At 31.0% G+C, this 15,827-nt stretch overlaps 1 protein-coding gene across 1 annotated transcript in view; it reads left to right on the top strand.

The window, feature by feature from the left end:
• Nucleotides 1-8,280, top strand: part of LOC114129614 (uncharacterized) — a 53,296-nt gene extending 45,016 nt beyond the window's left edge. Inside the window, 2 exon segments of the mRNA XM_050203021.1 lie at nucleotides 6,072-7,085; nucleotides 7,088-8,280. Of these exon segments, the coding sequence (XP_050058978.1) occupies nucleotides 6,072-7,085; nucleotides 7,088-7,281 (1,208 nt within the window). The 3' untranslated portion in view covers nucleotides 7,282-8,280.
• The last annotated feature ends 7,547 nt before the right edge of the window (nucleotides 8,281-15,827 follow it).

The raw sequence follows: 15,827 nt of genomic DNA, 5'->3' as shown, positions 1-15,827 counted from the left end.
TTTTGATTTATGCACTCTGCGCTGAAATTTTTTCGACTCATGTATACCGCAATAAATCATAATATTTTACGTCCATACGAGTCGTCGCGCGAATTGGCTCGACTCCGTAACGACCGTCCATTTCTGGAGTTTACGTCGTGCCATGTATCGATGTACGCGCGCACTATACGGGATTGGGATATTTGTCCGATGTGTACAATATATTATATTATATATATATATTATTATCGTATTTTGTTTTGCGCCCATAACGTTTAGTGCCGCCAGACAGACCAGTCCACTCTCGCGAATACTCGATCGTAAAATCTCGTGTCCATATTATATATTATACACTCAGTATGTATAACAACAAAACAATAATAATAATAATAATGTGCATAATATAATACGAGTACACGACGATAATAATAATATATATATTGTATACGTGTCAGGTCTGTCTCGAACTGCGCATCATGTGTGACTTTCTCAAATAACATATTCACACACGGATAAGCTGCCATTGTAGGTATATACGAGTTATATTTTATACATATCCCGGAATTCGCCTCGTAATAATATTGTTCGCGTCATGACATTATTATTATATTATCTATGAAGTCCGCCCGATGCCGTTCATACATAACAAAATATGTTGTACCTATATAATATATATATACATATTATATATTATAATATACAACACCGAAAACACAATATAATATATTATGCCCGGACGTGTGTACACGCGTAAAATAAAATTTCTACGAGGAAAAAAAAATAATAACAAATTTTTCTAAATTGTACGACGCGTTGTCGGGTAACAATACACGCAGAAACACGAAAACGTCATAAAATATTCAACGTGAATATTGCGAGCTCTTTTTCTCGTTTACCGGCAGCGGCGAAGACTGAATTTCTCGAAAAAAAAAAAACGAATAAAATATTTTCACCACTGACTTGTCATTCGTCGCGCGCCGCACGCCTTCTCGTTATGCGCCTCGCCATAGCTCGCATTGGCTAATAATAATATTATAACAAAAGTAACATCATATTATTATCGTCGTTGCAGTGTACTACACAATAATAATACTATTATCGTGCGTTAAGTGCCTGTATAAATAGCAAAACTTAAGATTTTCTTTTCCGCGAGAGAAGATACCGCAGGACCGGTTTCTCCCAACGCTGCAACTCGACGTCATACCGCCGCCGCGGTCTCTTTGGTCCCTGCTGTCGGACGTCGCTAAGTCACCTTATTACATCCGACTCGAGTTAGTACTATACGTGGTCGTTACGATATTCCGTTTGTACACCGTAGGACAGGCCACAGCTTCAAAACTAATTTTACATGCACTAGGCACACACGCCAAGCACGTATACGTCGGAATGAGCGGTTAAATCCGTGATTTGTCGACTTGCTCGTTATTCAAACGGTAATAATAATAATTAACGAGTCATCATAATAATAATATAACTATAGGTTTCCGCGGATTTAACAACGGGTTATACTAATTTTCCGAGTAAATCCTCTAGCAAAAGTCGTGTTCCACTTCTTTGGCTATTTAAAACATTAAATGATACTATAATTAATAAAAAAAAACAATCATTCAATGTCTTATTATGTTAGAAATCTTAATTAATTTTAAATGGTTTTATTCAAAATGTTTAAAGAAAATTATTCAAACAATTAAAAAAAAAAAAAACAACAACAGTTATTTTAAATATATATATAATTGACCGAGTAGTACCAGATAATTTAGTTTAATTTTTAATTTTTTACGACAGTTAATTATTTATTTTTATTTTTATTGTTTGATACTAAATTAATAATTCAGTTTCAGTCAAATACATTTTAACTTTAAAGATAAATCAAATAATATCTACAAAACATAAGTAAATGATTAGAGAGTGATTTTAGTAGTCTTAGAAGTCTAATTGACACAGTTCAATTTTTTATATTAATAGGTTCCATCTATTTTAATAATAACGAAAAACTACAATCAACTATAGTTTACTACTAAGTTTTGAAATACAATTTAGAACAATTTCACAAATTGTAATACATTATACATGTATTAATATGTACCTATAGATGATTCTAAAATGACCCTATAAATGCATACTGCAATATCATGTGAATAATATTGAGTTATAAATTTACATTATAGTTTTTTTTTTTTTTGATACTTACGACCAAGTACATACCAATATTTTTATTTCGATTAAATCATGTTTAAAAACGGTTTTAAAAGAGCAATTGGAAAAAAACTCGTTTTAACATAAATACATATTTAAATCGATTAGAACCGTTGTTTTATATTTTATTTAATTTTTAAACACGTTTTTTTGTATAATATATGTTACCTACTTCAATATTATTTTTGAAAAAATCAAAAATTTCCTGGAAATATTAGTGTATTCATTTAAATATTGATGACCTCGTACAGCAAAGCGGTCGGTCGTTCGAGTCTTCGGACCGCGTGCTCGATGCGACCGTGTATTATATGCGAATAGTATATTATATACCTATGTGATATTCGTATAATATAGCTGGTAACTGTAAATATTTTCTTTCATGTGTTATCATTATTAACGTCATTATAATCATCATAATAATCATTATCATTCGTCATCATCATCGTCGTCGTTTTCTTCGTCGTGGTAAATAATATTAACAACACGGGCCACGATGATATATTACATTACCTACGAACGTCGCTCGTATTATAAAATAGAAGGCACCTACCTACATACCTGTCTAGCTCGCCGCCGTACAATATCCAACAAAATGATATTGTAATGCGGTCGTGTCTTCGAAACAAAAAAATGTGTCGCACGATCGTGAAAGACCAAAAATTCTACACGCACAACCCAGCCAGCCAGCTCGCGTATTACAATATCGTAAAAATATATGTAATATTATTGTGCGTGCACATAAATATAAAATTATTATAAAATGTGCGTATATAATACCGTTGCGCGTTATTCCGTTCAGGTCTTCGTCGGTGCGACGCGTTTCGAATTCCGCGTGTGTATATTTTTATGATAATATTTTTAACCTGCCTATATTAGGTATTTTACATAAATATGTATAGCTGGTTAATAAAACATCGTGTTTGCGATTATTACGGTTCGCGTGTTCGGATCTTCGATTTGTTTACCGACGACGTACCTCCGGTCGTCGCGTAGTCGTTCCGCTATAGCTATGCTAACTACAATTTTTCTGTCGTACCTAAAACGATATACCTAGGTAATATTATTAAATATTAAAAAATAATTATAAATAATAATATGCATAGTTATATATATATTATGAATATCGATGTAGTGTTTTTACGATGCAAGTATAATTGCGTTTATTCGTTTAAATTTTATCGGTTCGTTTTTCCGCTCATTTTTTTGAAAACCAATTATTGTAAACGAAAAAAATAACTCCTACGAAACAAACAGTCATCGTGTCGAAGACCCATAACTACGCGTACACACATAAAAACGTGTAATATTTGCATTATGAATTTTTTCTCTCCATAAGAACCGCTTTTAAATTAAAAAGTAGCTAATACAAAATGACGACGACACGAGTTTGTAATATTGTTGTAGGTGTTTTATTTCTTATACCGACGCTGCACCGCGTGTAGAGAATTACAACGCGTGTGTGTAATGTGTACATAGGTAAATCAGCTATACACAACATTTGGGTACGACACTCGAGTAAATCAACGTGAAATTCGTTTTTAAACGTAGTCGATTATAATATAATCTTGTTATGTATATACATTTCTTTTCTAGAATATAACTCGATGAATATTATATTAGTCGAAAGTCGCATTATCTACGTAGGGCGATATTATAATATACAACTAATTATGTGAATACTGTTAGATTATCATTTTAGTGGTCGCGAGAGACTCGTCGATCGAATTTCGATTAATTTCGCCGAATATAATATAATAGTCTTCTTGTTGATAGTTAAGTACGATCCGTAAACAATAATATGTATTTGAGGGCGGGGAACGGCCAACTGCGAACCGTAACACGAATTTAAGTTGTTTTTGAAGATAATAAAAATCATTTTGTCTCTATCTATACCTACCTACATAAAATATATTACAGTATGTAATAACGGACCTATTTTTTTTTTTCATATATTTTTGATAGATACCTATAAAATATATAGTTCACGCACAGAGAGCGCGTAATTATCACGTCCTTCGTGCTTAATACATACCAATTCAATATATATATATAATTATAATATTATTATACCGTATTACAGTAATATACAAACAATAGACTTTTCGCGATTGTACAATATAATATAAAATATAGAGGAAAAAGTATCCAAAGAATGAATTAATAGCGACGTGATTTGGACACATCGAGGGCCGTTGAAATATTTATTAAATTTTGCTCGTGTCCAATGCTATTCTAAGCCGGCGCCGAGCGTGTAACACGACGTCCAGCAAACATAATTATATATATATATAATATATTAAATCACCGCTTTTTTTTTTTCATCATCTGTAATATAACAGTATATTATTATTATTATTATGATCACGGCGGCGTTGACGTTTGACCGTGCACCATAACCCAACAATATAATAATAAAAAGTATAATAATAATAATAATAATATCGTCTATGTATATACAAATAAGCATTGGGGTATTTATTTTATTGCCGATTATTAGAGCTAACCTATTAGTTATTACCTACTATGTACAAATTATAAAATTATATTGTATAATATACAGGTCATAGGGCTGAAAATCGTGTGTCGATAATAAAAGACATCAAGTATAATATCCTATGACACACTTTGTAAAAAACGAAGTATTACATTTTACATGGGTACTATGCATACAATGTATAGTACGAATTGAGAAAGAGAGTGTAACATAATAGGTATATTTTGATGTTCTGTATTGTTTAAGAAATGTAGTTTTTTAATTGCATATTCTGATTTCGGAGCAAATCTATAATGGCCTTACAATGATGAGAACGTTATTTTAACTTTTTCCGCAATAAATAATTTTCCTACCAGGAATTTGTGGAAGTCTGTTGGAAATTCTAGAATTTAGTATCTTATATTACTTCAAATAGGTCGTTTTTGATTTTCTTAGTAGTTCGAAAAAAATCGTACGTGAGAAAGTTCGAGAATATTGTCGACGAACATTATGACTGATTTCAGGTTAAACCTAGACTCCCTTGGGAATCATTTTTAAAATATAATACGTATGATAATTATTACTGAAAATTGAAATCATCTGTATTGCATCGATGTGAACGAAACGATCTAACGGTAAATAGTAAACATCCATATTTTAAATAATAATATATAATATAAAGTTCACTTATATTATTTTATTTATGTACATATATTATGTGTATGTTATATTGAACTTTTATAACTTTCCCTGCATAGTTCAATATAGTTTGGTGTTTTATATATTTCCCATCTTCTCGTTGTAAACACGTAGTCGATAATCACAGTACTACGAAATCGAACGTTTTCCACATTATTGTTGTGTACTTATGACACACAATAACAGTATCTGCAGTACCTATGTAACCATTACGGAGTGATATTATTGCCAATTATTGGCGTTAAGTCTTTCTTTTTTTAAATACAACAGGAATATTATTTTTTTACTGAAATATTCATATAGTCTAGCGTAGTTTTTCAATTCTGTTTTAATTATATTTATATAATAAATCGTTGAAGGTTAAACGCAGAAATAGTGATTAAATAATATAAAACAATACCAAGAACGTCTTATAAAAAACAAACGAAAGAAAATCGGTTAGCCACGTTAGTGTTCATTATTGTAGTTCACGCCATTAATTCTGTATATATGAATGTTGGTACATAAAGCGGAACTTGTTTGAAATGTCTGAACATCGATGAAAACCATTTTTATAACAATTAGTAATTTAGGTATTATTAAATAGTTGATTTTTTTCTTGTAAACGATTTAAAAAAAAGACAATCATGAATTATGAAATCACACTTTTGCGACTCATTATACTACTAGTATCCGTATAGGTATAAGTATAATATATTAATATCGTTTTCTGGCGGTTTTTCAGGCGTCAGGACGATGAGTGGTCTACTGTCTTCTCCACCGCCACCTCATTTCATACACACCGCAGCCGATTCACAGGTCGGTCACTGTTGCGAAGACGAACACCACCACCACCATCACCAACAACAACAACAGCAGCAGCAACAACAACAACAACAACTCCATCCCCGGTCACTGCGATTCGCCAACATGGTGACCGCGTCGGCGGCCATGTCCGCGACCGCGGTGGACGACTGCAAAGTCGCGGCCGACGACTCGACGCCGGCCGACAGCCTGGACGACCAGTCGTCGGTCGTGGCGGGAATTTCCACCGTCGTGGTCGTCGGCGGCGGCGGTGCTCAAACGACGACGACGACGACGACGGACAACCGATTGCCGCAAAACTTGCAACAACTTCGCGAAAAGCTGTACGCTCAAGACGACGACGACGACGACGACGACGACGGGACGAGTTGTTGCGGCAGTGACGACGACGGGGCACGACGACGGGCGGACCGGCCCGAAAAGGCGGCGGACACGACGGCCGACGACGACCAAGACGATTCTTCGGACGACGGATGCGACAGGCGAACGGACGACTGCGACGACTGCGACGAGGAGGGCGGGTACGCCACGCTGTCCGCCCGGAGCGTGTGCTCGGCCACGACGGCGGCCAACGACGATTTCGAATATTTCGCCGCGTCCGTCGACCGGCCGAGTGGCCGTTGTGGCGAAGCTGTCGCGCAACCGGCGGCGGCCGACCGGTCGCCCGTCGGCGGTCGGGTACCGTACCAGCGGGCTCCGACCAGACGCGCCAAGCACCACCAGCCGCAGCCGCAACACCACCGGCACCACCAGCCGCAGCCGGCGCCGTATCACCCGCAGAAGCAACACCACCACAGGCACCAACCGCGCTCAGCGCCCGCACCGGCCCTGCCGCCCACGCCGCCCACGCCTCGCAGGCCCAAGGCCCGTCTCACTTCCGTCCTGTCGGTCGACTCGCTGGTCGCGGCGCAGGCGGCCGCGGACGCCGCCTGCAAGATGGTGCACACCACCGTCAGCCGCACCATCACCAGCACCAGCACCAGGCGCACCACCACCTGCACGGCGGCGGCAGACATCGCGGCGGCTTCGGCGGCATAGCCGGCAGACGTCTGGGCGGCGGCGGCGGCCGCGGACACCACGGCGGCAGTGTGCCCGATCTGAAACGAGTGTTCGTCACGGATTTTTTGTAAACCGCGGCGTGTTTCACTCATCGTCACCGGGACGGGTTCTCGGCGTCCCTTGATTTTCCGGTCAGTGTTCGCCGGCATCCGTTTCCGTTGAATTTTAAACGGTTTTTTTTTTTGTTTATTCAGAAAAATCATTTTTTTTTTATTTAACTTTTAATTTTTTTGTCATGCGACTTATCGATATAATAATGATATTATTATGCATATAATTTATTATATCACATGTATATATACAAAACACGATGACATTAGATTTTCATATATATATATATAATATATTATGCGTGTATACATGCACATTTCTGAATCACGCATTCGTGTATTTCGATAATAATTTATTCAAACCAAAATCTGTTTTAAAAATTATTTAAAGCGTTTGGTTAGTTCTGTTTTATTTTTATTTTTTTTTCTACAAAAATATTGCTAGGTACATGTGCGCCAAATCAGTTAGTAGTAGGGAGGTGTATATATATTACACATAGCAGCGTACAACACAGTATTTTGTTATAATTTTCGTTAGGAAATCGCGGACCAAAGACGGAAAAGTATAGTATAATATGTACATGTACGTGTTATAAGTATAAGATATTCTCACCGCAGTATTGTACCGTGTCTAACTCCAAAAATTCGTTTCCATCGTGTTTCTATAATTCTCATACGACTATTATTATTATTATTATTATTATTATAAATTATTATTATATAATATATATATTTTTAGACTAAGATATTTTGTTTATTTTTAACATTTGGTGCCAATTTTATTGTAAGATTAAAATGTATTTAAACGTTTATTATTATTACTATTTTGTAAATTAAACATTGTTTTTGTTTTTGCTTTTTTTGAATTAATGAGATTGTACATTATATTAGTATTTAGTATTTCACGTTATGTTGATATCAGATATTTAATGACTTAAATTTTATTATTATATTCTAAAACATTAACCATTTTTTGTTTGATAGTCGACAATAATAAAAATGTATGTCAAATAAAAACAATTTATTTAGTCTAGAACTTTGTGATTTATGCTCAAACAATTTTCCATTATGATTTATTTACTTAATTATCCTAATGATATTTGATTCATTAATAATTGCTTGATTTTATTTTACACAAAATACATTTGTGAAAGCTATCGCAGAAACTTTTAAATGAAAAATATAACTACAAACATTGCCAAATTTAAAAGGGTTAAAAATAAAATATTGTTATTTTCTAGACTGTCGGATAGGTCTGTTAAGCATTGATATACTGAATGCAATTGAATATTTGAACTAATACATTTTTTACAATACAAATAAATAATAACTCAATACAAAATATTGTGTAAAAGCGTTTAATCCAGAACCAAATATAATTTTTTAACACAAATTTGGTATTAAAATATTTGAGGAATTAAAAAAAAGCATATAAGTTAATGACTATTGTACAAATATAATGTATGTTATAATGTGACCACCTAAATTTCTTCTATTTAACTATCCACTTGAAAAATATTGAAATTTAATATATTATTATGTTTTATACAAATGGGTATTATTAAATTGTTCAGTTGAGTTTTTCTGTCGTTGCCGTGCACTTTATATTGTTTGCTGGTAGAACGTTTGTCAGAAGTTAGAACTTATAAGAGCTAAAGAAAAAAGTATACGAATTAAATTTAGAACAAAGCTAGAAGAGCGAAACAAAAAACTTGAAAGTCAATGGAAATGTGAAAACTAAATATAAGTACCTACTAAAAGTTTACGATGTAAGTTTGGAAAGACGACAAGTGTAAAGCTTAACAGTTGAAACATTGAAAACTCAAAGTTTTAGGATTTATTTTACTTATATTGCGAAATTGAGTGATGATAAAATTACTATACCAACAAAAAACATCTAAATATAGACAAAATTGTGTTTAATATGTAAGTATTTTTTTTTTTATTATTATTCTTTAAGTATACACGATTAATATACAAATAATTAATACCTCGTGTTAAGCGCTTGGGATCATCAATATACATTTGAAAACAGTTTTATTAGTAAACGCCCAACAATTTGTTAGACTACTTATAGTCTTATCAAATGGGATAAACATCAAAATTATTAATGCATATTTTAATATTATGTTATTTATACTCTGAGTTTCCCAGTCAATTTCAGAAAAATCGATAATGAATCATCAAAAAAATAGTCGTTTTAAAATTTATATTAAAAACTTATTAGTAAACTAAGCATATATTTTATAAAAAATACATGATTTTTTGTATCATATATCTTTAATAAAACTATATAGTTATAATATTAAATAAATATTTTAATATATTATATAAATTGCTAAACGTAATAAGCAAATAGAAGAACAAAACATTTTTAACTGTACTTTTTAGAATTTTATTCTAATGGTGAAAAATAGCTAAAAAAAAATATACTCGTTTATATTTTTAAAAAATGCATAAAATATACGCATAAAAACTTAACCCAACGTAAAGTGGAATATTTAATATTATTATAAAAATAAAATTATGACGAGACACTTTCATGATTTACCATGATGCGGTCTATTACTTTTTGTTGTTTTCAATGTTTTTATAATAGGTACAGAACATGATATACATAATATTATCATTATGGATTATATTATAGTCTTTCAAAATGTGCAACGAAGTTTTTGGGAATTTGCCGATCGATCACGTTAATTAGTTATGTAATCCCCTCCAATCTTTTCACACGAAATGAATATGATATATATGATATCCTGTAAATATACTAAAAGATGTTCTTGGATTTAGTTCATTTGAGGTACAATGATATAAAATCATTTCACTATAACCATTACCACATGGTGATTATTTACGAATATGATTTTTTATACATTGAAATAAACAATTAAAATATTTAAAAAATATTTTTTCTATCATTTAATTTTTTACTACAAAGCAAAATATATTTCGATTTGCTTCGATAAATAACAATTGAATTTTAAACGAGTATAGTTTTTATGATTATTTAATTCGATTTTAATAGTAAATTATTATAACATAGTCTATAAGCTTTATTTAAGTACCTATAGGTATTAGATGAGTGGAGATCAGTGGTATTACATGAGTAGGTACCTGAAAATATGTGTCCCATTGCTCTACTTATAAAAACTTAAAATACTTTTATAAGATGTCTATAAGTACTTTTATGTTTTTTTTTTATATTTTTTGTATAATTATTCTGTATTTAATAATGTATGCGTGTATATAAAAAAAACCTGTATAGTTGGATCTTATTTCCGTGATAAATAAAAGTAGCTATTTTAGCCGAAAATATAAAAGCTGACAGTATTTACGGTAATTACGATTTACAGCCGACTTTATTTCAGGGCTTGAAACCGTTTTTAAAACCGATTTCAGAAACCGGTATAAACCGTTTTAAAACCGAAACCGAAACCATAATCAAAACCAAAACCGAAAATAATTGGATACCGGTATTTAAGTCAAAACCGAAACCGGCAAAAATTGGATACCGGTATTATAATTTAAAACCAAAACCGAAAAAAATTAAATACCGGTATTAAAGTCAAAACCGAAACGTAAAAAAATAGGAAACCGGTATCAAAATCAAAACCAAAAAAAGAAAAAATTGTAAACCGTTAATTTTTTTTTTTAATTTATGTGTTTTTAAAATTTTAAATACGTAAATTCCATAAATATGTCCGTGAGATCGTGATTAAAATGTTGATAACCATTTCATTATTTGCAAAATTATTAGTTTTTTTATTAATAGTAATGAATATATTTCTTTTAATTGGTAAGTATTGTTTAATTTTTATCGTTAAGGTTAGGTAACCTAACTTTTTCAACTTTAATTTTATCTAAATCGAAACTGAAACCAAAACCGAAATATATAAAAACCGGTATACAAAACCGAAACCGAAACTTAAATTTTTAATACCGGTATTGAAAAATTAAAACCGAAACCGACACCAAAAAATTTAGAAATCGGTATACAAAATCGAAACCAAAATCGTAAAATTTCAAAATCGGTATACAAAATCGAAACCAAAACCGAAATTTCCTAATACCGGTATTGAAAAATTGAAACCGAAATCGAAAAAATTAAAGACCGGTATACAAAATCGAAACCGAAACCGAAATTATTTCAATCGGTTTCAAGCCCTGCTTTATTTTACGTTAAATAGATCATTCTACATTCATAGTAAATAAATAAAATATAGTGACTAAGCCCCTCCAAAAATTTAACAATTAAAAACAAAAACGATTTTCTGTTAAAAAAACAACTTAATTTGATGTTGTTATTGTTTGGCTATAGCATACTGAAAAAAAGTTTTATAATAAAATATTCATACCAGTTGGATTAAAATTATTTTGTTTACTACACTAGTTGGATAAATGATTTTTGATATTCATACATCACTCGACTTGATAATTCGAAATTTCTACATGTATCAAATATTGTGTATAATAGTATGATTTTCGTGATAAATGTCTATAATGATATAAAAAGTTATAAAGATAAAAGTTATTAAATTAGAATTTTCCAATTTTACATTTTTATATTGTTAATAATAATAGAAGCTAAAAAAAATGCTTCAAACTTACACGCATAGAATTTAATGCGTCCATTTGACAATGTACTTGTAATATTATATTAAGGTAAGTTATTTTTGAAGTATATTTGAGATAGGTACAACTAGTGTAGTAGTGTAATACATAAAATAATAAAAGACCCATATAGTATACTAGATAACTGTGAGTGTCCCTAGTGTCCAAACCGATAAAAATAAAATTATCTTGTGCTGTGGATATACATTGCCGGTGGACATCAAATATAAAGTATATTGATATAAATAACGATTTAAACCACGTTTTATTTTAATCATATGTACATTTTTTTTTTTTTTTTTATAAAGAAATCGAATAGTTAATTACAATCTGTATAATGAATACTTACTATAAATACTTGACAGCTTAAGTGTCCATACTACATTGATACTACTCAGTACTTCATATGCTTTTAGAATCTATTTTTTATTCAGTAATAATGAATTCATGAAGAAGGTATCAGGATTATTAATGTTAAAGTCAATGATATGGATTGTTACTGAGAGTGGTAAAAGAAAAACTGGCTACAAGTGGGCTAGAATGAATAATTTGTGTTGCTGTGATGAGGTTATTTATAATAGAGGAAATTTTGGAATTTTACAGTATGTTAGTAAAGTGAGATTGATAAATTGATATTTGTTAGTTGTTAATAAAATCGATAAAAATACATTAGTTGAAATAATTGAAAAATATTGATGTCCGATAATTTTTTATATCATGTAATATAGTTATAGTTTGGTCATCATGGGATGGATTATTTGTTTATAAAAAAAATAGTTTGGTTTTAATGAAACATTTGATTTGAAAACATATAGCAGTTTTTATAAAGTTTATTTTAAGCGGTTTTCGTTTTATTTTTAAGTGCTTGGTCTATATAAGATTTTGAGTATTTTGTCAAAATGGATACATATAATTATTTATTATTTGTGTGAGGGATTCATGTCAATAGGAGTATTCAATATATTGAATACTCAATATATTTCCATATGCGTGTAATATTTAATTATATTAAGTAGAATTGGTGTAGTGGTACCGGGAGTGGAGGCTGAAATTAGAGCCATGTTAGTTAATACTCAATTGTTTCTTCTGCGAAAGAAACTAAATTGGAATTATTTGAGTAAAATATATCAATGGTGACTGGTGAATATAAATTTTATAAAGTTGGAGATAAAATATTGTCCTGTATGATACCAGACATTATAGAACAATTCATATTCACAACGTAGGTAAATACAAAGGTATAATACGTAGGTATAATTTATAATATTATTAGATGTTTGATTTAAAATATCATAATAGTGTTGTATTCGTTCCCAATTCCCCTTTTACATTCTTATATAATACTTATTTTGATATTTAATTATTCAATTTAATGTGCACAGTTTTGTAGTTTTGTTATGAATCGTTAATTTACATAATAATATTATGTAAATATATTTTCAATGTCACATCCGTTCACATTATTAAAATATAATAAACCAACCCTAAACGAGATTTCATACAATCGAGTTTCTACATCCAGCCAATGAATTAATCATAAACTTTTCACCGAAATTCAGAAGTATAAACGTAGCGGAGTGATCGAGAAATATTTTAGTACTCATACGTATGATCGAACTCCTCGTGTAAAGTTAACAGGATCTTTTATTTTTTCAGTAATTTTAATAATATTAATAATAAAATGACTTTGAATCGTGTATAGTTCCTATATTATACATCCTTTCAAAGAATGGTAAGCTCGCGAAAATTAATGCACCTATATTATACTGAACAAGACGTATAGTGTGCAAAACACAGGTGAGTTAATCGGTTGTTGAGGCAGCGGAACAGTTCGTGCCAAACGCCAGTAATCTGTATAGGTATGTATTTAATACTATTTAATACCTATAAAATAATATAATTTAATGATGGCGTGAGTAAAAATAATATTTTTTCAGACATTTTCCTTCGTTGTATATTAATATGCGATTATATGGTTATCGGAGCATTCGGAGCACTATTAACAGATATTTATATACGGTACAAGTAAATTATACCTATGTAATATTACATGTTACACGCGGTGTTGGGTATTAGTGGGCGTGATCGAAACACTAACGTTGTACGTTGTAATAGTATTCTAATAATTGTAAATCGTTAGGAAAAGTTAGAGTTTTGTTCGCACTACCTATAAATGAATAGGTAAAATAAACGACGATTGTTGTATTATCTTCTCGTCTAGAAGAAACAGAAAATAATATGATCCTTTTTTTTTATCATCACGGATAATGACGAAAACGAGATTTTGTACCGATTTAGGTATCGTCAAGCATGTATTTGGTGTGTTATTAGCTGTAGTTTTAAGACTAAACAAATAAAAATATTATATTGTCCGTACTCCATTGTAGTACCTACTCGACGGTAAATCTTTTTTTTCTGCCTGCCCAAAGTGGTCCTTAGTGAATATAATTAATAGAAACACTTAGTAATATTATAGACCTGACAATAATAATAATAAATACCTAGATAAATATACAAGGTTTATATGATCAGCACCTCAGACTTAAGTATCTCAATTTTAGGGTTTCGTGAGAGTTTAATCATTGGTTATTTTTTATATGGTGAAAATCGTTCCACTCAATATAATACGAGTATATGTATATATTTCTTTTTATTATTATTTTTAAAAAACTGTTAATTATTATATTTTCAAATTTATTAAAAATAAATGAAATGATGTATGTACTATTCAAAAACATTATAACTAAGAAAATAAACCATCTATAATTATATTTGAGCATCACTTATTTAATTCACCACGTAAGCCTAAAATGTTAGTTGTTAAAAAATTATTATGTCATATTATGACATAAGATTATAATGAGATATGTATAACTTATTAAGCTATAAAACTGATTCAATTATCTTGTAAACGGTGACAAAATTACAATTAACACAATATATTTTTACAGCCTACAATATATGATTTAGATTTAAATTTTTCTCCTCTAATAAACGGATGATTCTATAAAAGTATAAAACCGCGATGATAACATTAAACAGAACTCACTGTAATAAAATTTAGCTAAAATGAAAATAGCTAAGTTGGTATCTATAAAAAAATTATTATTTTTATATATATAGTATAAAATAATAACAAAAATAAGTCAGTGGGCCAAACAACGGGATCGCGAAAATCCTAAACATTATTCTGATCCGCAGATGTTGTGTTTCAACAGAATAACATTATATTATTGCGTAAGTAAAGATATATTTGTTTATGACGTGATGTGATACTGAATCTATGTATAATGATTAATTAATCAATAATCTTCGTATTATCCAAAACGTGTTTCTAGAAAAGAAAAACAAAACAATGGCATCTATCAAACACAATAATATGGACCGTTGCTGTATTTATTGCGGGACTTCAAAATCTTATAATCGAAACCAACATAACCAAATAAGAAGAACATCCGTTACACAGCTGCCGATGGTCAAAATAATTATACTCGGATATAGGAACCATTATCTGTTATTATTCTGCCAAAGTCCATTTTCGTCGAGTTACTCGTTATTGCAACATAATCGCAATGTTGATCCTCATCTATTATTGATGGATGGCGATGATTATTCAATTTTCACACTTAATAATAATGAACGGTTTTTGTATTGTTAAAAACTCAAAATCAAGCGAGACCACGTCGAATTATCCGTCGAATTCACTACGAATAACTCTAATAATAAGTAGACGTGTAAGCCACACACAGATTTTTTCCATGCTTAATGTTGACTTATTAATAATAATAATTAAACATTGTTGGTTCTCAACGAGTAACAAACGTAAAAACGTACTCAATATAACGTATTAAAAATGATTAAAAACATTCGAGATGCATCACTTAGGAACAATTTATTTATTCTTAGCAATTGATAATTTACACTGTGAATTGTACAATAATTTTGTTGACTCG

This window comes from Aphis gossypii, chromosome 1 (assembly GCF_020184175.1).
Source record: "Aphis gossypii isolate Hap1 chromosome 1, ASM2018417v2, whole genome shotgun sequence".
Lineage (NCBI taxonomy): Eukaryota > Metazoa > Arthropoda > Insecta > Hemiptera > Aphididae > Aphis > Aphis gossypii.
The sequence above is the reverse complement of the archived record's forward strand: the minus strand, read 5'-3'. Positions and strand labels throughout refer to the sequence as shown.